General features: G+C 52.4%; 1 protein-coding gene across 3 annotated transcripts in view; it reads right to left on the reverse strand.

Annotated features, from left to right (window-relative positions):
• The window catches only part of SH3PXD2A (SH3 and PX domains 2A), a 265,189-nt gene that overhangs the window by 48,521 nt on the left and 193,098 nt on the right, over window positions 1-23,570 (reverse strand). For 2 of the 3 annotated variants that reach the window (XM_004370109.2, XM_023741164.1), the window contains exons 7-8: window positions 16,296-16,340; window positions 9,486-9,617 (exon numbers count right to left, since the gene is read on the reverse strand). In XM_004370109.2, coding sequence (XP_004370166.1) covers window positions 9,486-9,617; window positions 16,296-16,340 — 177 coding nt within the window. The remainder of the gene's footprint in view (window positions 1-9,485; window positions 9,618-16,295; window positions 16,341-23,570) is intronic. The other variant, XM_023741172.1, reaches the window with a different exon arrangement.

Below are 23,570 nucleotides of genomic sequence, written 5' to 3' on the forward strand. Positions count from 1 at the left end.
ACCTACTTCCCTGTCCTTGCTTACTACTCTCCCCAAGGCCACTGGCCTGTGGTTCTTCCTTCGTCCACCAGGCTATGTCTGCTCTCAGCATTCATGGTACCTCTTCAGGGAGGCCTTCCCTGACCACACTCTACTACATGCTTCCCCTTCCTTACTCTCCAGCATAGTGCTCTGCTTATTTCCTGCACTGCATTTATCAAATTACTGCACTTATCTTCATTATTTTCAGGGTTTGTTCACTTAGAAGGGGTCTCTCCATTAAATGTAAGACAGCAGGGCTTTGTCTGCCTCAGTTACCTCAATGGCCATAGTCTCTGGCATGTGGTCAACACATAAGGGTTTAGTGACCACTAACTGACCAGCTGTCATGAACTGAATTATATCCCCCCCAAAAATGTGTGTATCAACTTGGCTGGGCCATGATTCCCAGTATTGTGTAGTTGTCCTCCATTTTGTGATTGTAAGTTTATGTTAAAGAGGATTAGGGTGGGATTTTAATACCCTTACTAAGACCTCATACCACCAAGAAAGGAGCACCGGGAGCAGAGTGTGTCCTTTGGACCCAGGGTTCCTGTGTGGAGACACTTCTAATCCAGGGGAAGATGGATGACAAGAACTTTCTTCCAGAGCCGACAGAGAGAAAGCCTTCCCCTGGAGCTTATGCCCTGAATTTGGACTTGTAGCCTACTAGACTGTGAGAGAATAAATTTCTCTTTGTTAAAGCCACCCACTTGTGGTATTTCTGTACAGCAGCACTAGATGACTAAGACACCAGCTGACTGAAGGCTGGCTTTGCTGGGGGTCCTGGTGGTGCGTGGTTTAACAGATCCTTGGAGTTCAAACCTGGAAAAGCTGCATTTTGGAGATGCTTGTTCTGTGGAAACCTGTTTGTTCCTCAAAAAGGAAGGCAGCCAGGTGCTGTTTTGGGTTGGGGCTGGGATGAGCGGCTGTCGTTTCTCCAAGGCCGCATATGTCATTTGAAGTGACTATTCAAGGAAAATGGCCTCAGGAGTTTGGGACACGATAGGTTCCCAGAGCTAATGTCAGGTCAGAGTTACTGACCGCCCCACCTATCCATGCTGAATAGAGCAGAAGATGAGGCAGAGGGAGTGCCCGGTGCCCACGGCCCCACCCAGCGCCTGGCAGCTGGCTCCAGGCAGGTGGCTGGCAGTGTGTAGTTCTTACAAGCCCTTGGATGCCTCCCTGACAAACAGCCGTTGAAGATCCAGCTCGAGGAAAAAGCCACTTCCAGAGCCTCCCTGTCCACAGACACGCCTTCCCCTGCACCCTGTTTGCTTCAAGTGCCACGATTCTCAGGTCGCTCTCCTGCTCGCCAGCTTTCTGTGGCCCCATCCTTCCTGCCAGGACTTTCACTCTTCTTTGTCAGCAAGCATCTTCTCCTCTAAGCAACCAGACACCTGCCTTCTGTCTCAGACCAACACTTTGCTTGTGTGGACCTGGGATTCTCTCCCCTCTCTGCCTATCTAAGCCCCCTTATTCTCCAAGGCCCAGCTCAATGCCTACTCCTCCTCCAGTAGCCTTCTCTGACCATGTTAGCCTTCGCCCCCGGCACTTCAGCTCTGTGCCACATAACAGAGCCACCAAGGGACTGTCAGAATGGGGTGTCACAGGTAGGCCTTTTCCTTCCCCAGCCTGGCATAAAGCCCCAATCCCTTGAGGCTACTGCTCCTGGGTCACCAAGGGGACCTAGGCTTCTGTCTCCACTCCTTCTCCCTATCAGAGGCTTTGACAAGGATAGCTGCTATGGTATGACGGATCGCTTTTATATAGCGTTTCTCACCATGGTCTTGTAACTCCCACCAAATGACTGGGTGGGACTATGCATATAAGGTGCTGTGGCCCACCAAGGAGATTGGATAGCTTGTTAATAATGCAAATAAGGTGCATGGCACCCTTGTAGGGGTGGGACCAGGAAAATAAGGTATATGGAACCCTAATGAGGGGATTGGTCAGTTTTGCCATCCTGCTAGGGTTAAAATGAGCCATCCCAGAGGCGGAAAGCGGTTATCTCACTACCAAGAAAGAGGACCTAGGAGTGGAGTGCGTCCTTTGGACCTGGGATCCCTGTGCTGAGAACCTCCTACACCCAGGTGACAGACAATCTGTAACACAGAAGATAGCAAGAGACGGCGGTGCAGCAGTAGCAAAAGCAATAGTAGGGTAAAATGGCAAGAACCAGGAGACTGGTGGGAGAGGGCTACAGTGGAGCTTACTGACCTACAGAGCTAGGAGCTTTGTAACACTTGCCCAAGCAGGGCAGAGGCTGAGGGCACAGCTAAAAAGAAGCTGTCCTAATCGAAGAACTATAGCCTGAGTCATTTCTGATCCTGAGTTGTACCGTTACTTCCCTAATAAACCCTGTGATTGTGAGTATGGTCGGTGAGTTCTGTGTGGCCAATGCAACAAATTATGAAACCCAGCAGAGAAGTAGAGAGTGGTGTCGTGAGGGACAGCTGGTGTCAGAATCGGTAAAAAGGTTGGAGGAGGTTATTTCTGACCTCAGCCTCATAGGATTCAGCTTTGGGCTGTTGGTGCTGATAATGATTTTTTCTCCTTTCCCTTGTGTAGCCAGATGAAAAAGTCAGATGCCTCCACCATGCCATTTTTACAGCTGTCCAAGCAAGGGCTCTGGGGGTGTCTCTGGACCCCAGAAGGGATTATTCCAGTCTCATAACCTTGCAGTAAGCTCCCTCCTTACAGATCCTCAGGGCTGAGAGAGTCCTCAAATACCACTTAGTGCAATCCATTTTCTGGCCAGGTAAGGAAACTGAGGCCCTGAGAGAGAGAAACTGGCCTGCTGTGAGCCTCAAGGTCTATCTGTGGCAGAGCTGCCCCAGTTCAGCGGTTTTACTAATGACTATCATGTGTTGGGCACTTATTGTGTGCCAAGCCCTGTGGTAAGCACTGAATGCCTTCTGATCAGCACATACCAACTCTATAGCTGTAGGTACCTTTATGCCCATTTTACATATAAAGAAACTGATGCTTAGAGGATCCAAGTAACTTCCCACGGTCACCATTAGTAAGTGACCAAGTTAAGGTTAAAACTAAGGTTTATCTAACTTGGAGTCCATGTTCTTAATTGCTAGGCTATCCTGCAGTCTCATTCTCAAAATAATCTCTAGCTGGGAGTAAATAAAACTGGGCTGAGGGGCCCAAGGCTGGACTGGAGTGCCCACCTGGGCTTGGGCCCTCTCCTCCTGCATTTATGCTCCTGGTCCCTTCCCCTCCAGCCAGCCTCATGAAGTGGATAACAGCTACACACCAGAGACGGTCTTGGATCAGAATGGACTTGGAACTGCTCGTAAGGCTGATGCAGCAGGGACACACAAATGTGCTGCATTTAAGAAGAAAAGTGATTTCAGAGACTAAGACCTTCTGATGGCTGGCTCGGGACCACATGGTGGGCAGTCGTTACCTCTGTGGGGTCACCACATCCAAATAGGGACTGGCTCATTGGAATCAAACTCTTAAAAGGCTGTTGCAGACCTAAGAGTGCTAGTTAACACTTATCTGCAACACAGATTGCAAAAAATCTGAGTTTCCAGAAATGGCCTACCCCTATCTTTATTGGGACATCTCTTTTTTAGCAGCAGGGTTGCTTGGGAGTCTGAATCAGCAATCAGGTAGCTCCTTAGTATGCACAGAATCTGAGTAAGAGACATGGAAGGTATGTAAGAAGTCCCCTTAAGACAATGGTGAAGTCTGTAATGCTATCCCAACCCCATAATACAGTCCATCCCTTAACTGCCTGGAATGCTCATATTAATTAGATTCTAAGCTCCATAAAGGCAGGATTGTATACCCAATCAGCACAGCACCTGGGTCAAAGGAGGCATGCAAGTAATGCTAAATAAATGAATGAGTGGGTGAATGCTGTTGCTGTTAGGTGTGGTCAAGTCGATTTCCACTCACAGCGACCTCATAGTGGAGCTGCCCCATAGGGTTTTCTTGGCTGTAATATTTACAGAAGCTTATTGCCAGGCCTTCCTCCCGTGGAGTCACTGGGTGGGTTCGAACAGCCAACCTTCCAGTTAGCAGCTGAGAGCTTAACCGTTTACGCCACCAGGGCTCCTTAGCAAATAAATGAATATTATGTACAGTATCTTTTCCCCTTATAAAATCCCATGTCATAGGTATCACTGTCCCACTTTACTCATGAGGAAACAAATTAACTGAATCCTACTTATACCATTCAGTTAGTGTAGCATTAGATCAGATTCCAGGTTCTTTGAGCTCTCCACTAAATGCACAGCTGCTAAATGAGGAAAATGGTTGCAGCCAACACGTTTTTGGGTACTCCACCTCCCACTGTCTCCCTGATTTGAAACCTGCCCCCAACTGCCAATGCTGAAGAGGTGGACTAGATAGTCATGTTTATATCCTATGACCCTCCTCCTGGCCACAGCTGATTGGTCCAGGGCTAGACACCTAACCTAAGCGTCATTTCATTGGCTGGCCAGGAACCAACCAGATTCAAACTTCAAAGTTTGAACTTAGAGAACCAGAGACTGTTTAGTTGGTGGTAGTTGTCTCAACTGAAAAGTCAAGCAGAGTCTGGCCTTAACAGCCAACACCACACGAACAGGCTGCTGTTATGGCTGAACAGAAACCATGAGAAGGAAGGCTAGTCTGTGGATAGGAGAAGAGTGCAGCTGTGATTTAAGCCTACATGGTCCCCAAGAGACAGAGAGAGACAAGAGAAGCTGCTCTGGTTCATGCTGACTTTCTGGTTCCCAGTCTCAGCCCCATGAATCTAGGAAGTACTTCCCCAACACTTGGGTTCAGTCAGATTTTCCTGTATTCTTTCAGTGATCTCTTGTGCAAATCTGAGTTCTGTCCCCTGCGCACAACTCAACTGGGACTAAAGCATTGACTGGGGAGGGGATGAAAGTTGTTAAACTCCCCAGTGTTTAATTGTCTCACCTGTCAATTAAGTGGGTGGACCACAGAGGCTCAAAATTCCTTGCCAGCATCATTCTTTAATCTTAGGTCCTATAGCTATGTGCCTCCAAGGAAGTAGCATAACTCCGCATGTACCACTGGGTGCCAGGAAGGAAGCAAAGAGTCAGAGAAGGAAGGCCGAAGCAGGAAAAGAATGGGCATCTGCTGACTCCTCTTCCACTTCCTCCCCTGCCCTCCAGTCATGAGAAGAAGGAAGCAACTCTGGACAATTGGAGGCAGCTTTGCTCAACACAAGGAGCCCTGGTGGCACAGTGGTTAAGAGCTCTGCTGCTTCCTGAAAGGTAGGTGGTTCGAACCCAGCAGCTGCTCCATGGGAGAAAGATGAGTCGGTCTGCTTCTGTAAAGATTACAGTCTTGGAAACTCTATGGGGCAATTCTACTCTGTCCTATAGGGTCGCTATGAGTCAGAATTGATTCGATGGCAACAGGTTTGGTTTGGTTTGGTTGCTCAACCAGAAATCACCACTTTGCCAGAAGCTAGACCAAACTGTGCCTGTTGACAGATGAAGATAGGGTGGTCTCTGAGGCACAAGAATGGACTGCAAAGGAAGCATCTCAGGCACTATTACCGATTTCAAGGGCCAAGGAGTTTCCAAAGACAAGACAATGATGGCTGCTGCATGTCCTAGCACGGCTTGCTGGTTGGCAAAGCTAGCAAAGCTGTTGAAGCTTTCCGCTATATTTGTCCCTGTTGATCAATGGAGAAAAACGGTCCTTTTCTGGTTGGGGCCTAGACCCACTGCTTGATCAAAAATGCTTTTCTGTGACACCGATGTTCACTACAGCACTATTCACAGTAGCCAAAAGTGGAAGCAACCCAAATGTCCATCAACAGATGAATGAATAGACAAACTGTGGCATCTACATACAACGAAATATTATTCAGCCATAGAAAGGAATGAAATTCTGACAAATACTACAACATGGATGAGCCTTGAAAACATGACAAGGGAAATAAATCAGACGCAAAGGAACACGTATTGTATGATTCCACTTACAAGAAATATCTAGAATAGGCAAATACATAGAGACAGGAAGTAGATTAGTGGTTACCATGGGCCGGGGAGGGAGGAATGGGTATTTAATGCTTAATGGGAACAGAGATTCTGTTTGGGATGATGAAAAAGTTTTGGAAGCAAATAGTGGTGATAGTTGCACAACGCTGTAGATATATTTAATGCTGCTGAATTGTATACTTAAAAATGGTTAAAATGGCAAATGCTATGCTATATATATTTTACCATAGCAAAAAAAAAAAAAAAGATGTTTTCCCTGAAACTATTCAGATTCTACCACTTTGAGTGTCTCTGGCATTTGTTCACCTACATCCCTGTCCTCAGACTTCTCAGTTTTGGGGACACATCACCCTCCTCCTAACTGCTCAGCTGTTGCTTCCCCCTGCCCAGTTCAAAGGATCAATTAACAACATGAATTCCCACTACCTATGAGCACCATGCTGAAGGAGGCATCCAGAGACATCTTTCCACCATGAGGATGCTAAGGAGCTCCACGTCATCTCACCCAGCCCGTGTCTACCACATCTGTAGCATCACCAGCTCGGGCTTCCACCTGCTTCCCATTGGGATCAGCACATTCCCACCCTTCCCAAAGTCCTACAGAGGGGAGAGGTCTCAGCTGTTTGAAATCACTTAACCTCAGTCTGTTATCTCAGCCACAAAATGGTCAAAGTGCCTTTTACTGCATGGGGTTGGTCCATGATCCCAGTAACTAATGCATCTGCAGTAGGTTCTAGATTACTGTGTACTGACTCTCATTCGCCTGCCAGACACATCCTCCTTAGACCGGGGAGAGCACAGGCTGCTGGCACACATGCCTCCAAATCGCTTGGTGGCTGTGGTCCCAGCCAGAGGGCTCTGATGAGCAGGGGAGCCAAGCATGGCTGGATCCCTTTATGGATGTTCTACTCAAGGGACTCCCAGCCAGGCTGAAGGGGACACAGGCAGAGTCCTGGCACCTAGTGGAGAAGACGAGGCCCTGAAGGCGGGGATGGTGCTGACTGGGGCTGCTGCTCCAACAATGCAAGTGGAAATGCCTTAACACACCCACGAATCCAAGGTCAAAGGCATCACAGTTGGGTCTTTGTTCCAAAGTTCAAAACCCTCACCACTCCTTGCAGCCTGCAGGATGCACAACGCCCCAACCCCCATCAGACCTCCAGCTTCCCTCAACAAGGAAACCACTCTCCCAAGAATCAGCAGTTTGGCTCTCTTCCTTTCTCCCCTCCACCCCCTTAGTTTCTCTGGTTTAGCTGGTCTACACTCCAGGGTCCCCGTGCAAACACCTGCTGCTGAGCAGTTGTCTCCACGCAGGGTAAAGATACAAAGCTCCCAGAAACACAGAAAAGCCACATGCAGGGAGGCTCTCTCCACCCCACATTCAGGGCCCTACTGAGTACCCAGCACGGCATTCAGACCTGGGAGAGGGCTTAGGGAGGCCATCTGTTCCAGCCCATTTCCAAGCAGCCACAAGGTTATCTCCATTTTACAGATGGGCTAACTGAGGCTGAGAGCGATTAAGGGACTATTCAGCCAGTGGTGGCGGGCAGAATCCTGCTTCCAGAGACAGCTGCTGACCCAGCATTTTTTTCAAGGCTCTCCCATTCCTAGGCAGGACGCCAAGTGTTCCCAGGGTCCTAGACATGGGATGGGATTGTAGAGGACACGCATATCCCTAAGAATCACGGAGTCTTAGAGAAGAACTGACTTCCTTTTGTGTCTCCTCTTCAGCCATCCTGACACCCAAAGTCACAGGACCTCACTACCTCCAGGCTTATACAGCTGTGGTGGAGAGACAGGGCAGGTGAGGTGATAGAAGGGCCTCTGAGCCAAAGCCCTGACCTCATACGGAGATGTGGGATGCCGTCTTTCCTTGGTGCAAGCTCACTCCCCTAGTGTCTCACATTCCACCATTAGAGATTCCCTCCTTTGGGTCTTAAAGGTGTTTAGGGTTTTCAGCCATGACAATGTCCAGTGCCAGCTTGGGGGCGGGAGAGGGCACAGGTCCTGTGACAAAGGCTGAGGGCAAAGCTATACAGGAAGCAGGAGCCCACTGCATGCACCTGTGAAGGGCCAAGGCCTTAGCTGGGGACGTGGCTCTGCCAGGTGGGGACTGCCACTGCCAAACACCTCATGACTCCAGACCTGAGGTCTCTGAGAGGGGGGCAGGCTGTGGGGATCTACACTCGCATCACAGTCCTGCTCTCCAAGAGCACAGCTCCTGAGCCTCCCGCAGCAGAAGCCTGAGCCTACCTCCCCACGACACCCACGGGGATTTTCTCAGCACCTCTACGGCTACTTGCCTCCCACAGGCCTAGGGATAAGGAGCCCAGGAACATCCCAGTTCTGCTTTTGACCTCAGATGAGTTGTTTCCCCTGAATCTCTCTGTGCCTCAGTTGCTCCATCTATAAAACGGGCACAGTAGTGCTTTGGTCTGCCTTCGTTTTATGCCTCAAAATATTGAAAAAGAACAGAGTGGGATGGGGAGAACAGTCTCCTCCCGTCTGGGAGGTTCCTCCAAGCACAGCCCAGAGAGGCTGTGGTGCACAGCTAACCCGAAACAAACTGAAAGTGAAACAAAACACCCCACGAACCAATTCAAGCCCCAGCAGGCTGTGGGAAAACTGCTGACGTCCTGGGCCCAAGTCCCATCCCTGGCCCTGCAGGGGGCTGCGCTTGCCTCCCCCGGGACTGACAGACTCCCACCCTTCTCTACCTGCCAGACAGACCCCTGCTACCAAGGACACCAAGACACTTTGGCCTAATTTACAAGAAACTTGGAGCCAGCAGTCCCTATGGGCAGCCATCAGCACAGCCCCTATACAAGACAAGGCCTCGGCTTCCAGTGACAGGGTGGCTGTCGCAGGACTTTCCCTGGTGTGGGACCTGGCTCCCCCCACCGTCTGGGTTCTCTTCCCAGATCCTAGTGGCCTCCAGCTCTGCAGGGGGAAGTCAGCTTACCACCCAGACACTTGCTAACTCCTACGGGCCCGGCCCTTCCTCAGACAACCTGCCAGGAGCCCGGGAACCCAGGACCCCCCATAGTGACATCATGGCCTGCCTTCCCCATCAGCTAGTGAAGTTCTCCCAGCCCTGCCTGGTCCCTGGCTTGGAATACGGCCCCGAAGGGGAAACTGCTGTTGGACACCACTGAACTGGAAGCTCTCTTCCCATTGGGTCTCAAGGGACATGGGTCCCTGGCAGGAGCTGGACAGTTATGGCCGAGGCTGCCACCCTGGCCTTGCATTAACATGAGCTGGTTAATTACCCCGGAGCTGGGGAGACATTCTTCTACCACCAGGCAAACTGCTGGCCTGCAGCCCAAACCAACAGGGGAAACTTCAGCCTCCACAGCCCTCTCCCTGCCAGATGGAAATAACGTATAGCTGCAGAGGTGGGGGGAGGAGAAAGGGAACAAAAACCAGCCGTCCGAGGAGCCGGGCCGGAACCCTGAGTGGACAGCTGGATGCTGGGGCACTCACCACTTTCGTTCTTCTCGATGACATCCACCACCTCCCCGGCCTGGAGGCTCAGCTCTGAGTTCTCCTGCTTCTTATAGTTGGACACCACCACGTACTGTTCCAGGATCATGGGCTCGGCGTTGGTGTCGGCACCTGGCGAGGGCAGAAAGCACGCGGTGAGCCAGCGGCCGGCCATGGCCCCGCGGCTGGGGCGCCCCCTGTCCATTGGCTTCGGGGGAGGCTGCTCGGTCGCCAGTGCTGCTCCGAGGGGCAGCCCGCAGCCAGGGCTCGCAGCTCGCTGGGCCCCAAGGACAGGCCATACAGCAAGGCCCCACACCGGCCCGCTGCACCGCGGGGACCGGGGGACATGGGGAGCAAGGGGGCCAGGGAAGGAGCAGGGGGAGGAGGGGAAAGGGAGAGGAGAGACAGAGACAGAGGTGGGGGCGAAGCCAGGGAAACTCAGAGGAAAAGGCCCTCTGCTGCGATGAGTTAGTCACAGCCCGGCATGAGGGAGTCTGAGGAGAGGCCTGGGGCGGACGTGGTCTCTCCAGACTCCACGGCCGGCTGGGGCGTGAGGGGAGGGCCGGGAGCGGGTGGGTGGCCCATGAGGGCTGAGGCCAGAGAGGAGGAGAGGGAAGAAAAAGGAAAGGCAAGGAGGAGGGCTCCTGCCTCCAGCCCCAAACCCTGTAAACCCCCGAGGAAAAAAATCAGCCGTCCTCCCCTCGGGAGGGAGAGAGCGGGAGAGCGCTTCTCCACAGCCCGGGACCAGGCGAGAAGTCAAGAGGGTTTGAGGCTGCCAATCACTGGGGTTTACTCGCAACCCTTAAATAGAAACACATGAGACCCGTCGAATGAGGAGCCGGGGGTGGAGGTAGGGGAGGGGGAGGAGGGCCGAGACTGTTTACTTGAAACCCAAGAAGAAGTCCCAGCGCCAGCCGACCAGCACCGCCCCCCCTCCCACCCCCACCAACTTCTCCTCAAGTTCGGCTCCATTTCTGCCCCTCCATTCACCAAGGCACAGCCACTGAGCCCAAGGCCTGGGGCAGACGGACCAGCCTCAGGCCTGCTCACCCAGTCCAGAGGGGGCGTTGGTCTGGCCTGCCTCCTGTCCTCTGGCCACATGGCCATACTCAGTCTCCTTCTGCCTTCAAATGCTGGGGCTTGTGGTCAGCTCCCAGCAGCCTCCAGCCGCCCTCTACCAGTGGGAAGCAGCAGAGGGAGGGCAGGCGGGTCTAAGGCTCCCAGGAGCAAGCTCCTTCTCTGTCCTCCTCAACCACTGGACCGGAGCAACATTCATTAAGCTGAAAGGTGGTCAGACCTGGGTGCCAATCTCAGCTTACTGGCTGTGTACACTGGACAAGCTGCCCCCAAACCTCTCTGCTCTTCAATTATTACCATCACCGTCATTAGGTTGGGGGTGGGGCTGGGGACAAAACACCTGAGATGTACACTACCAGGAGCTATAAAAACCAACTGCTGCGCAGTCAATTCTGACTCATAGTGACCCTACAAGACAGAGAAGAACTGCCCCATAGGATTTCCGAGGCTGTAAATCTACGGAAGCAGAATGCTACATCCTTCTCCCGCGGAGCAGCTGGTGGGTTTAAACTGCTGGACCTTTCGGTTAGCAGCCGAATGCTCTAACCACTGTGCAACCAGGGCTCCTAGGAGCTACAAGAATTCACAAACCAGAGACCAGTCACCTCCTACAGGAAGCCTTCCTAGACCATCCCCAGCCCAAAGAGAATTCTTAATGTACTTTTTAAACTATGTCTGCCACCCTCTATGCCTGCCAATCTCCTGGAAAGCTGGGGGCTGCACACCACCAGCCTGGCTACAAAAAGAGCTGAGAGGGTCTCCAGGCTCAACATGGCCCCCTGGGTACCTCAGCCTACAGCTATATTCCCTACACGCCTAGCTCCAATTTGGCAAATGTTATGTGCCAGACACGTATGCTATCCCATTTCATCCTTATAACACTCCTCCTAGCCCCCATTTCACAAAAGACAAATCAGAGGCTGTCTTAGTCATCTAGTGCTGCTACAACAGAAATACCACAAGTGGATGGCTTTCACAAAGAGAAACTTATTTCTTCACAGTAAAGTAGGCTGGAAGTCCAAATTCTGGGCATCAGCTCCAGGGGAAGGCTTTCTCTCTCTATTGGCCTTCTCATTAAAGTTCCCCCGGACTAGGAACTTCTCTGCGCAGGGACCCCGGTCCGAACGACACGCTCTGCTCCCGGCACTGCTTTCTTGATGGTATGAGGTCCCCCTGTCTCACTGCTCACTTCTGTCTTTTATATCTCAAGAGATTGCCTCAGGACACAATCCAGTCTTGTAGATCAGGTCCTGCCTTACTAACACAACTGCCACCCATCCTCCCTCATTAACATCATAGAGGCAGGGTTACAACATACAGGAAAATCACACAGTACCAGGAATCATGGCCCAGCCAGACCGATACACACATTTTTGGGGGGACATAATTCAATCCATGACAGAGGCCTAAAGAGAGCGAGAGCTCACACCACTGGTATGGCGAGAACCAAAATCACTCACTGTTTAGGTTCAAGCCCATCTCTTTCCATTACAGAACAACCGCCTCCTTTTTCTGTTTCACACAGCCCATTCTTCTAGCACAAAGATCCTCCCCTCTGTAGCACAGAATCACCTGGAGAGCTTTCATGTATTAAAAAAATACAGATGCCTGGGCTCCACCCCTAGAGACCTAGACTTAAATGGTCTGGGTGGGGCCCCTTCACTTCTGAGATGCAGCCAGGGGAGAGAAGCACTGCTTAGATCTTTGGGTCCTTCCACGAGGGAGGGGGCTCCATCCAATCTAGGGCAGGGGGTGATGGAAACAACTTTGGGAGATCCCAGTGGAGGGCCTGGCAGTTTTCTCCCATGAGGCCGTGGGCCCTGCAGCCCCGTTTCACCCTTTAAAGACCTGAGGGAAGGGAAGGCTGGCCACATGGACATGCATATGCACACCCCCAGGCAGCCCCTCCAGTGCCAGGATTGTATTTCAGGCAGAAATGCAACCAACAGCTGGGCAGCAGGGCCACTCGCCCCTGCACTTGGATATGGCCAGCTCCTGTGCCCGCCCCCTGGTGGCCAGACAGAGGCGTCCCCGGGCACAGCACTGACAGAGACTACCTCCCACTGTACCCTGGGGGGAGGTCAGCGCCTGTCCTGGGGGCCTTGGCCAGGCAGCACAGGGCTTGTGGCGGCGTCTGCAGCCAAGAGCACTTAAGTGCACTCAGCACAAACAAGGCCGGCCGAGGCATGGGGGCTCCCTTCCCAGTTTGGGGGACACTGGATGAGGACAGTGGGGAAGGAAAACTGTGTCTAATTGAACTTAACCTCTCCAGGCCTGGACATCTTCATCTAGATAAATTCTAACCACTGTTCAAAGTGTGGTGGCAAATATTTAAGACCTAAAACCTTCCCCATTTAGGTCTCCACAGAGGCGCGCGCACGCACACGCACATGCACATGCAGACGCACGCACACACGCGCACGCACGCACGCACGTGCGCACCCAGGCTTCTTGGAAAATTGGCCTGAGCTTTCAGAAGGCCAACACTCTGGGATACAGGTAGAAAAGTTAAGGAAAGTTACCCCAGGCGTTACAACAGAGCACAGACAGGGTGTGACACTTCTTGGAGGCTGCTCCACAGGCTGTGGGAAAGATAGACAGACACACAGACAAATGCTCTGTCCTCCTGGCTGCCCTCCCCTCCCCCAGCACACAGGCTCTCTCTGGCACCTGCCTCCTAGTGTGTTGTCTGCCCAGGGCTGCCTCGGCAGCGTGGGCTGGGACCAGGTATCCAGAAGAGAAACCACTTGGCAAGCAGGCGGGTGGGCAGTGACGTCATCCCACAGCCGCTCTGGATCCCCTCCCAGCCAAGGCCTGGAAAATTGGGGGCTGAGGAGTCAGCCTGGGGGAGCAGGAGGGAGCAGTGGAAGGCGCCTCCTGCCTTCAGATGAGAAGGGTTTAGCAAAAGCATGGAGAAGGGGTGCCCCTTCTAGAGAGGAGGGCCCCTCCCAGGATTAGAAGGGACTTTGCAAGAACTTGGGTCTTGTCCAGGGGTGGACCTGTGCCTCATGACAGAGCCCCTGGCTGGGCCTACTGGAGCCTGGGGAATCCCTGGAGCCCTGCTCCACCCTTGCCTCACACCTGCATTCCTCCAACTACCACCTGGACGGTCCCCCTGACTCCTGCCTGATCCTGGCTGCCAATTTAAACTTCTAAATTTAGCTTTTGCCAAGTCATTCCCCTGCTTCAACACTTTCAATGGCTCCCTGTTACCTACAGAATAAAGGCCAAATTCAAGCCCAAGCGTCCCCAAGTTCCGTGACACACAACTCGTCCGTTCCAGGCAACATTATTCAACACATATTTATCAAGTGCCCGCTATGTGCCAGCCACCTAGTCTATGCAGGTTCTTACTTCTAAGCCTTTGCATTGGCTGTACCCCCTGCCTGGAATGCCCTCCCTCCTTCTCTCTACCAATCCCAATTCCACCCAATCATCTCTACCCCTCTGGGCTCCAGGAGGCTCCCTGATCACCCAGCCAGGACAGTGACCTCTCCTGGACTTCCTGCTAGGCACTGTTCCCCAACCACACCATATGCTTTATAGACAAGAGTCTCCCTGATGAGGACAGATGCCCCAGGGTCGGCGCTCCAGGACATGGCACTGGACACAATAACTGCCTGAGATTCCTGATGCAACTGTCCAGAGTGCAGAGAAGCAGAAACCACAGAAATTAGAGTCTGGGGGTCTTAGGTCCAGTCCTGCTTTGGCTCCTACTAGCTGTGTGACTCTGGAGAGGACACTTAACCTCTCTGAGCTTTAGCTTCCTTATCTGTAAACAGGAATAGTCACAGTGCCTACCTCATGGGGTTGATCTGAGCTTGGAATAAGGTGACGGGTTAATGCCCAGCGTAAACTGTATTTAGTAGTTTATAAAGCAAACAGAGGAAATGGGAGATTTGGAGAGGAGCTGGAGGGGTTCATGGTCCTCCACAGCCTCAGAATGAAGCAGCTCAGGGCAAGGGTCACAGATGCCAGAAGGGTGGGGAAGGGAGGCCCATGGCTCTGTCCCTGCAGCATGGCTCTCTCATTCTCCACCTCCAGGTAGGCGGCCGAGCCGCCCCAGGACCCCTATCTACGCGGCTCTCTGGCATCAGCCCCTCACCTCCAAGTGTCCTGTCTCATCAAACTTTCCAACATTCTAGATGGGGAAACCAAGGTCCAGAGAGGCCTGGTGACTTGCCTGAGGCTCTGACCCTGGTCTCCCAGTCTGACTGGGTCCACCTCCCCTCCTGACCCATGGCCCACACTGCCTCCCCACTGCACCTCTTGCTCCAAACAGCTGGGCCCGTCCTGAGAAGCCAAACCCTGCGATGGCCTCCGCCCCGGGCTCCCCATGTTCTCCTTGACCCCCCAACAAACCCTGGGCAATCCACCAAGGTCCCTCCTGTTCCTCATAACTGGATCCTCCCAGGCCGGGCTGGGCCTGCCGGCCTCTCCATAGGCTCACAGGCGGCCCAGCTATACGTTTGGTGAATAAAATGTATTGTTGTGGGCCAAGTGGGCTCCAGCTCACTGGCTCGTGGAGAGGGGAAAAAGGGACACGAGCCCAGTGATTAGCTCAGCACAGCCCTCATCACAGGGAACACCAGAAGAATGAATGCAAGGAGCTTGGGGCCAGGCAAGACAAGGAAAGGGCTCTTCCACTCCTGCTGCCTTCTGCTAGGCTCCCCCTCCTGGGATGTCCCCCTCCCATTCACTGCCCACAGCTGTGGTGGGGAGGGGCTGGGCCTTGGGCTTTGACACTGGGGGCTAACCCCTGACCATTCTGCCTTGTCCCCCCCAACCCCAGCCTGAACCTCTGCTTTCAGTTTCTTTCCGGGTTTGGGTCTGGAGGGGCGGGGGGTTAGGTAATACTTTAGGAAATGGAGAGGCACTATGGAAAACCCTTCCTGAAATCCACCACAAATCCTCCCCGCCCCCGCCCCATCTCCCTGTAGCAGCTCAGTTCTCCAGGTTTTTCTGCCATTATCCAGCAAGACCAAAGCCTAAAGGCCAGCCCTGACCTCTGGCCCAGCTCTGCCCAAGCGCCTAAGGCTAGGCCTCGGCCAAAGCCCTCTGAGGCCAGAGGCAACTCCAAACTCCAGGTGGCAGGGATGAAGGGGCTGTGACCCAACCCTGTCACAGCCCCAGGACTCCTGCATGCCCTGCCCCACTGGAAACCAGGCTCAGCAGTCAGGGACTTAATCTCTCTGCCTCTGTGTAACTGCCTGAAAACGAGATAAATAACCTTTGGCGGGCTCATCTCATAGGATGGCCCACTGAGATAATGGATGCACTAGGCAAAGTTTGGCAAGCTCCCGACACACAAAAGAGATGACAGCGCCCAGCCCCCTCACCACCTCCCCATGAGGGGGGTATTACATCTACATTTTACAGATGAGGAAACTGAGGGCTTAGGGAGTTTACATAAGCTGCCCAAGGCAGACGTGGCAGAGCTGTGATTCAAACCCACACGCTCTGGTCCAGAGCTCATCTGCTTCCACACTGTGCTATGTGGTCACCACCCCAACAAAGGGCTCCAAAGCTTGGTGTGAGATCCCAAAAGGGGTGGCCCAGGAAGGCAGAGGGCACCATGAGTTGAATGGCATGAGGGGGCAGGGAAGAGGCCCGACATGCTGACAAAGGGCTGCCACATCACAGAGAAGCATGCAAGGAGCAGCCTGTGGCACCAGCTTCCACACAGGCGTGCCTGGGACACACACGTTCACATGCATGCGCTCACACGCATACCTGTCACGTCCTTTTTGGGAGACTCAGCCCAGCTGGACAGCCACACTTCCAAGTCCCCCGAGAGAAAGCAGCAGCAGGAGACGAGAATCAGAGGAGAAAGAACAGTTAGGCAGGCAGGAGGTCCACCAGCAATGGGGCCTGCGGGCGGCGGAAGGCGGGGGAGGGGAGGGGAGTGATTTCCTGGCCCTGGGCTGGCTGCTGGGCGTGGGCCTGCGTGATTACAGAGGCTGGGACACAGCCGGCTGGGACAGGGATAATGAGGTGTCTGCCGAAACACAGGAATCCTCTGGAGCCCAGAGAATACTACACCACCCGCCTCTGGAACAAGGCCCATGGGTTATTGCTGCCCTAGAGAAGGCAGCCTGGCCCTTCCTCTCTGGCCGTGTGGGTGGCTGGCCCCACAGGGCCTGGGAGCTCTGAGGACCCTCGCAGGTCAGCAAGCTCAGAGGCCTGGACCCAGAACCTCAAACATCAGGGCTGGAGTGAGCGCCTAGGCCTGTGTCCAGGGTCTGGCACCACATCCACGGGGCCCTCATCTCCTGTCCAGCTCTGTCACAGCCGTGCCTCACCCCCTCCCCCCTACAGCTGAGGGAGACAGGCCAGCCTTGGTAGAGTGTAAGGAAACCTCATTTCAGAGACTCCCCAATCTCATACCCCTCCTCCCCCCGTCTAAAAGAGCAGGGGCTTTCAGTGACCAGAAGAGATGAGGGCTCTATTCCAGGCTCAGACAGCGGTGTCCGATCTGAGCCTGAGTCTCCTCATCTGTGAAATGGGGTTAAAAGTTGTCTTCCTGCCAAGAGGAGTAAAATCAAAGCACTGTGAAAGAACATACAACTTTGAGGTACAATATAGTAACAGTATAATGATGCAGAAACCTCTTAGCTTGAACAATGGTATGAACCTTTCTAGACTATCAGAGGGTCACTACGCAACAAGTATTGATGGTCTGCCTACAGCGGCCCATTTTCCACAGGATAACCTCCTAAGGTAGGTAGGAAATTTTTAGCCCCATTTTACAGATGTGGAATTTGACTTTAGACATGAGAATTAACTGACCCAAGTTCCCACAACCACAGAGTGGCAGAGCTAGAAATGGAAGCAGGTCTGGGGTACCCTGAGATTGGCACTTTCTCTGCTGGGCTGCTCATTGCCTCCAAAGGAGGAGAGCATTGGCTGCAGCAGGGACAATTAAAATGAAACACTGAGGTGCAAGTCCAAGAGGCAAACTTCACACTGCCCACTCAGTGCCAGCCAGGAGAGCTGCCTGACCCAATGACAGATGGTGACAACAACCCAAACAGCAACAAACATTTCCACAGCATCGACTGAACCCGTCATTAGGCTGAGCACTTTCATATATTAACTCATTTTTCACAACAAACCTAAAGTGGCAGGGGCTATTATTCCCTCCATTTTGCAGATGAAGAAACTGGAGCAGAGAGGTTAAGTATCTTGCCCAAGGTCACACAGCTAGGACAATGTCCATCTCTTGAGGGGACGACACAGACATCAGACAATCCGAGCTTGATGCCACTAACCATTTAAAGCACCTAACTTTCCCCCACTGGCGCAGCAAGCCACCTCCCAACAGCAGATTGGTGCCTATGAGGAACTGGGAGGCCTGGCCTTTCCAGTTCTCACTGTAAACCAAAAGATTGGGGCTCTGACAGAGGTTTAGCGGGGCTTCTAGAGTCTGACTGCCAGGGTTCAAATCCAGGCTCTGTCCCTTTGGGGAAGCTGCTTAACCACTCTGAGCCTGTTTCCTCACTTGTAAAAACTATAAAGCTTCTAGGCTGTTGTGAAGATTAAATGAGGTAATATGCAATTAAGTGTTCATCACGCCGTCTAGAACATAGCCAGGGCTTGATAACGGTTAGCGGTCATCAGGAGCATCTCCCATGAGCTCAGTTAGCATGAGCCTGGCTCCCTGGGTTGAAGTAGCTTGGGGGGCACCAGGAAAATCACACTTTCAGAGTTGTAAGGACGAGAGCCAGATGGGGTCCGATACTGGACATGCTGAGAAAATCCTGGCACTCAGGCAGAGAAGCTTCCCATAGACATCTGCAGATACCAGGTCAGCTGCAATTAGGGTACAGGGGCTCCTGGGAACTTCACCCAGTGGTAAACAGAGATTGGCTTAAGGCCAGAATCTCTTAGCAGCCAGAAACCCCCTCAGTCCTTGGAAACTGAGTCCCCACAACCAAGTGTCAGACATCACCAAGCTGAGCTCACGCCTGCCTTCTTCACTCCCCACCAGCAGGCCTACATGCCTGTTTCTCCAAAGGAAAATGGGAAGCAGGCCAGAAACGAGCCTGTCTTTTTTTAAAGTTTTATTTTAAAAAACATGATTTATTTCCCAGTACCCTGGATCTACGGAATTAATCCAGTTCCGCTGCTCCCACCCCAAGCTGGCCCCCTTCAGAATCCCTTCTCTCTAGCCTACCCTAGCAAGCCCTCTTCTGGGTTAGAAGGACCCCCTTCTGCCTCATTACAATGTACAGAGGACAGCCCCTGGCTCACACACCCTGGCCCTCCGGCCAGCAGGCAGACAAGGCCGCTGGCTCTGGGCTGGGAGAGCGGGAAGACAGAGAGCCAGGGCGAAGAGCACAGGCAGGGACGGCCAAGGGAGCAGCTGCGACCAGCACAAACCAACTGCTTCCTGCTCTTCCTGCTGTCTTCACCTTCTTCCCTCCGGTGTCAGCACAGAACCGACAGCCCTACAGAGCAGGGGCACCAGGCCTGGTGAAAAGTGAGGGGCATTGGGCTGGGAATCTGCACAACTGGTTTTGCTGAGAACTAGCTGTGTGACCTTGGGCAAGTAGCTTAACTTCTCTGGGCCTCAATGCTCACATCTGTAAAATTAAGCCTTCGAGCCTATGGATCTCCAAGGTACTTGTCTGTTGTTTTAGACCTCCCCAGCAGAAACCTTGGAAGTCTCCATAATACAAGTGTACCATGGCTGAAATGAATCTTTCCAGAGAAACAGAGCTCTTTTCCAGGAAAACCACTTTAACACACACTCACTACGTGGAAATGCAAGGCAAAAAAAGCAGATGATTCAGGAGGCGCAGAGGGCAGGGAAGTGGACCAATAATAATAAAAATAAAAACTTTGGTTCTTGTGTTCACTCTGCTGCTTAGCTCGCTGACTCTGGGAAATTTAGTAAATCTCTGAGCCTCTTTTTCTTCTTCTGTAAAACGAGGACGGAAATACCTCCCTCGCCTTCTTTGCAGGGTTATTTTAAGGCTAAAATGGCCTAATGCCTATGGAAGGTTTGGAGGAGTAGGAATTAGACTCTGGCACACAGAGGGGTGGGGGAGAAGAGCAACACTGGTGGTGTCAGCAGTGATGCCTAAGAGATGGGAGGCCTGGAGACAGGGTCCCTCGCTAGGCCATCCCACAGGATCATGTCCTTGCCACAGTCATCCCTTCCTGCTTGCAACAGCTGCCAGAATCTAGGACCAGAGAAAACCAGGTGGCTGCAGGTCATGGCCAAATCCAGTGACCTGTGCGTACTTCGATGCTGAACCTGAACTTCCATCCTTCAGATCCAGGTGACTATGAGAAATCAATGAACAACACTGCAGGTGCCCCCCTCTCTAAGGAAGCTCCCCTCAAACAGCACATACCCAAGTCCTACATAAAAAATAACCAGAAAGAATTGAGTTAGGAAAGGGAGTCTTTCCTTATAGGTTCATGATAAGATTTCTTTTAACCTTGAGTAAATCCAGAGCAGTGGAAATTGGGTTTAATTTACCCAAATCTAGTCTCAAACCATGTTTCCAGGAATCCTTCCCTGGTGTAAAGCAAGTTCCACCCATCCAAACGAATAAATCCAGAGTGGGCTGCGAGCCCAGCTGGAGAGACAGGAATGAGAACAGCCAGCAGCACAAACTCTACAGAGAGTGAAAGCGGACCAAGAGCTCTGGGGGACCAGGGCAGGGTCACCTGCCTTATCGGCTTACACACCCCACCCTGGGCTCCTGGGAGGGGAGGAGAAGCAGGAACCCTGCCAGGAGTCTGAAGTGGAATGCACACACAACCCCCCCACCACCCCGATTCCTCCAAAAACTTCCATCCTTCAAGATCTCAGCTCATTGGACATGCAAGACCTCTCCTTCTTTGGGAATTCTATTGTTCTTACCATCTTGTCCTCATTGCAGCCTTGAACTGGTTTCTAATTATCTCCTGTATTCTAGTCCTTTCTCCTTGTTCGTACAACCAAACTTTGCACAAGGCTAGATCTCTTAGGTTCTACAAACTACATGTTTCTTTTCCTTTTTGACTAAACCACCAGGAAACCTGGCCACAACTTACAGTGCTCAATTGCAGTAATTGGGGCCAGGCAACTGCTAATGCTATTATTTAATGATGATGATGACGATGATGATGATGATGATGATGATGATGATGGAGGAGCCCTGGTGACACAATGAGCTGGGCTGCTAACCAAAAGGTCAGCAGTTCGAATCCACCAGCTGCTCCCTGGAAACCCTATGGGGCAGTTCTGCTCTATCCTATAGGGTCACTATGAGTTGGAATTGACTCAACGGCAATGGGTTTTTTGGTTTATTGCCTAATCAGACCATATCCTATCAGCCATCTCAGAGCCTTTTTTTGAAGAGAGTCACATATGAAGCTAATATACCTAAAGCTTCTGTTACTATGCTGAATAAAACCTGCCAGAAGGCTTTTCACCAAAGTGCATCTTCAGGATGGTTTGATGGCTGTGTGGCCTAAATGATGCTCACACTAGGAGGTCTGACACAGGTTGTTCTACTCAGAGTAGCAGAAACAGAGGCACAACAGGAAAAGCAATGTGACTGCCATCAGGAAGGGCATGTCACAAATTAAGATGGCCAAGGCAGAGAACAAACAATAGTCCAAACATGACTTTCAAATGAAAAGTCACACAAGCAAAAGTTTAGAACTGTACAATTGTTGGGTACGGGAGCTACTTCTCACACGGGGAACTCCATGCAGCTTGCTCCGGGGTGAGCAGCAGTAGCCAGCTTGTCATGAAATAATAATGCCCTTGTGCTAGAAAGAGTAAGGGGCTCACGCTGCTACGGCAGCAGCTCAGAGCCTAGGCCCTGCCTCCTATACTTACAGCCTCCAAGGTGAGGCTGGCTTCATCGGTATGCGACCTGACACAGGGTCCCATGCTTTGAAGGACCCCATGCTTGGTTTAATGCTCTGCTGTCACTGTTTTGAAATCCTTAATAATTTACGAACAAGAAGCCCCACATTTTCATTTTTCACTGGGCCCTGCAAATTAGGTAGATGGTCCTACCCAAAGCCTGAGGGTCTGGACCTCAGACTGCTTAGCTAAATAAATAAAAGTACTCACGAATAAATTGAGTAGGGCTGAATTTTGAGTGGGTGTCTTCATAAAGACAGAAAGGAAATCCTAAATGGGAAATCAGGTCATAGTTTGTCTTCAGGTCTCCTCCCACCCCCAATATCTCTTCCTTCTTGGTTGTACCCCACAGGCTGGAAGGCACACATGGAGACTCAGGCCCAGAGAGGGGAAGTAACTTGCCTAAGATTACTCAGCAAATGAGAGGCAGTGCTGGGGCTAGAATAATTATACCAGCTCCCACTTGGCACTCAGGCTAGACATTGTGCTCAACATTTTATGAGCATCATCTGCCTTACAACAATCTGCCTTTTACAGATAAGGAAAGAGAGGCTCAGGGAAGTTAAGGTTCTTGTCCAAGACCTCGCAGCAAGAAGTGATGGTGCCAGACCTGAGCCCAGGTAGTCTGATTCCAGGGCTCCTGCTTCCCAGGAATTTGTCCTGTTACACTGCTGCAGTAAGTAGCGGCATGGGGCCAGGAATTGAAAACAAAGGGATCCTAATCTGAGGGATGGTCTCGGCATTGACCAAGGCCTCAGTTTTCTCTGCTGGGATTCTCTTTCTAAACACAACCATATTCCTGTTCCTTTAGCTCTCAGCAAGAAGCCTGCCTCCTTCCCCAGGAGCTGCCTTTCCCAAAATTCAGCCAAACCCGGGGTAGGCATGCAGCACTGACCATCCAGGTCACTGAACTGTGCGGTCAGGGAACAGTCAGTTTCCCTGCTCAGGTGGGAAACAGGGTAGGTGGGCCCAGAAGGGTCAGCCCAGCCCAAGCGGGTGTGGTTGGAGAGGCCAAGGGTACCGCTGCGAGCACTGCAGCTGCCCAGAGGGGCTGCCCTGGCAGGAGACAAAGGAGGGACTGCTACCCTCCCTCCCTCACTGCTGAGGAGGCCCACTGCGCTCTGGCTGAAGATGTGCTGTGGTCAGTCAGAGGCGTGTGGGTGGACAGGGGCGCTGGCTGGGTGGGGAGGCAGGCAGGGTTCTTAGCCTCTGCTCCCAGCAGCTGCTGCCTGATCCCACGACAGCCCCTTGGGCTATGGCCTCCGCCTCACTTCTCAGGTTCTCCCCTCTCTCCAAGCCTCGGCGTTTGTGTGCAGAGAAGGCACAAACTCAACCCTGTTCAGAGTTCCAAATTCCCTTCCTGGGATGGTCTGCCTTGGTGGTCCTCCCCTACTTACTGTGCTATCCCTTCTCCAGCTCCCCCAGAAGCCCCAGTCAAAGCCAGTATCTGTGTTTGCACAGAGAAGGAAGAGGCAGCCGTAGAAACAGGGGCCAGAGAAGCAGGATGAAGTCAGCAGCCGCAGGTGTACAGCCCCCTACCCCTGCAGCCCCCTCCCACCCAGGCTCAGTCTCCACAGATGGAATGATGAAGCCAACAGCAACGGACTCTGGGCAGACATTCCTATCCCAAGACAACAAGAAACGGAATGTCTTGTTTTCTCTAGACTTGCTATCAGATTATCAATGAATCAACCACCAACTATTTAATGAGCATTGACCACATGCACAGCTGGGGGTCCTTGGTTGTTACCATCCTTGGAGACAGGGGCACAGATATTTATAAGTACAGACATCCTCCAAGAGGTCCTACTTGCTTCAGGAGTCCCATAGTTATGGGGAGGTGGGGCAGCTCACTCATCTATCTGCCTGGCATGGTCTGGGCTGCCATTCATGTCCACCCTCACTCCCCGGGGCTGCCCAGACTCAAGCAGGAGGCAGGCTGGGTGTCAGGCACAGTAGGCTGGGCTCCAGAGGGTCTGAGGTGGGGGGTGCAGCAAGGCTGGGAATCCTGGAGGCCTCAAATCTGTCACTGGACCCGACCTTTGGGACAAGGCCCAGAAGGCTTCAGCTGACATCTGGCTGGACACTGCCAAGGACTGGAGCAGGAGAGCGGTCAGACCAGGGGGTGGGGTGGG

This window comes from Trichechus manatus, unplaced genomic scaffold, assembly GCF_000243295.1.
Source record: "Trichechus manatus latirostris isolate Lorelei unplaced genomic scaffold, TriManLat1.0 scaffold00007, whole genome shotgun sequence".
NCBI lineage: Eukaryota > Metazoa > Chordata > Mammalia > Sirenia > Trichechidae > Trichechus > Trichechus manatus.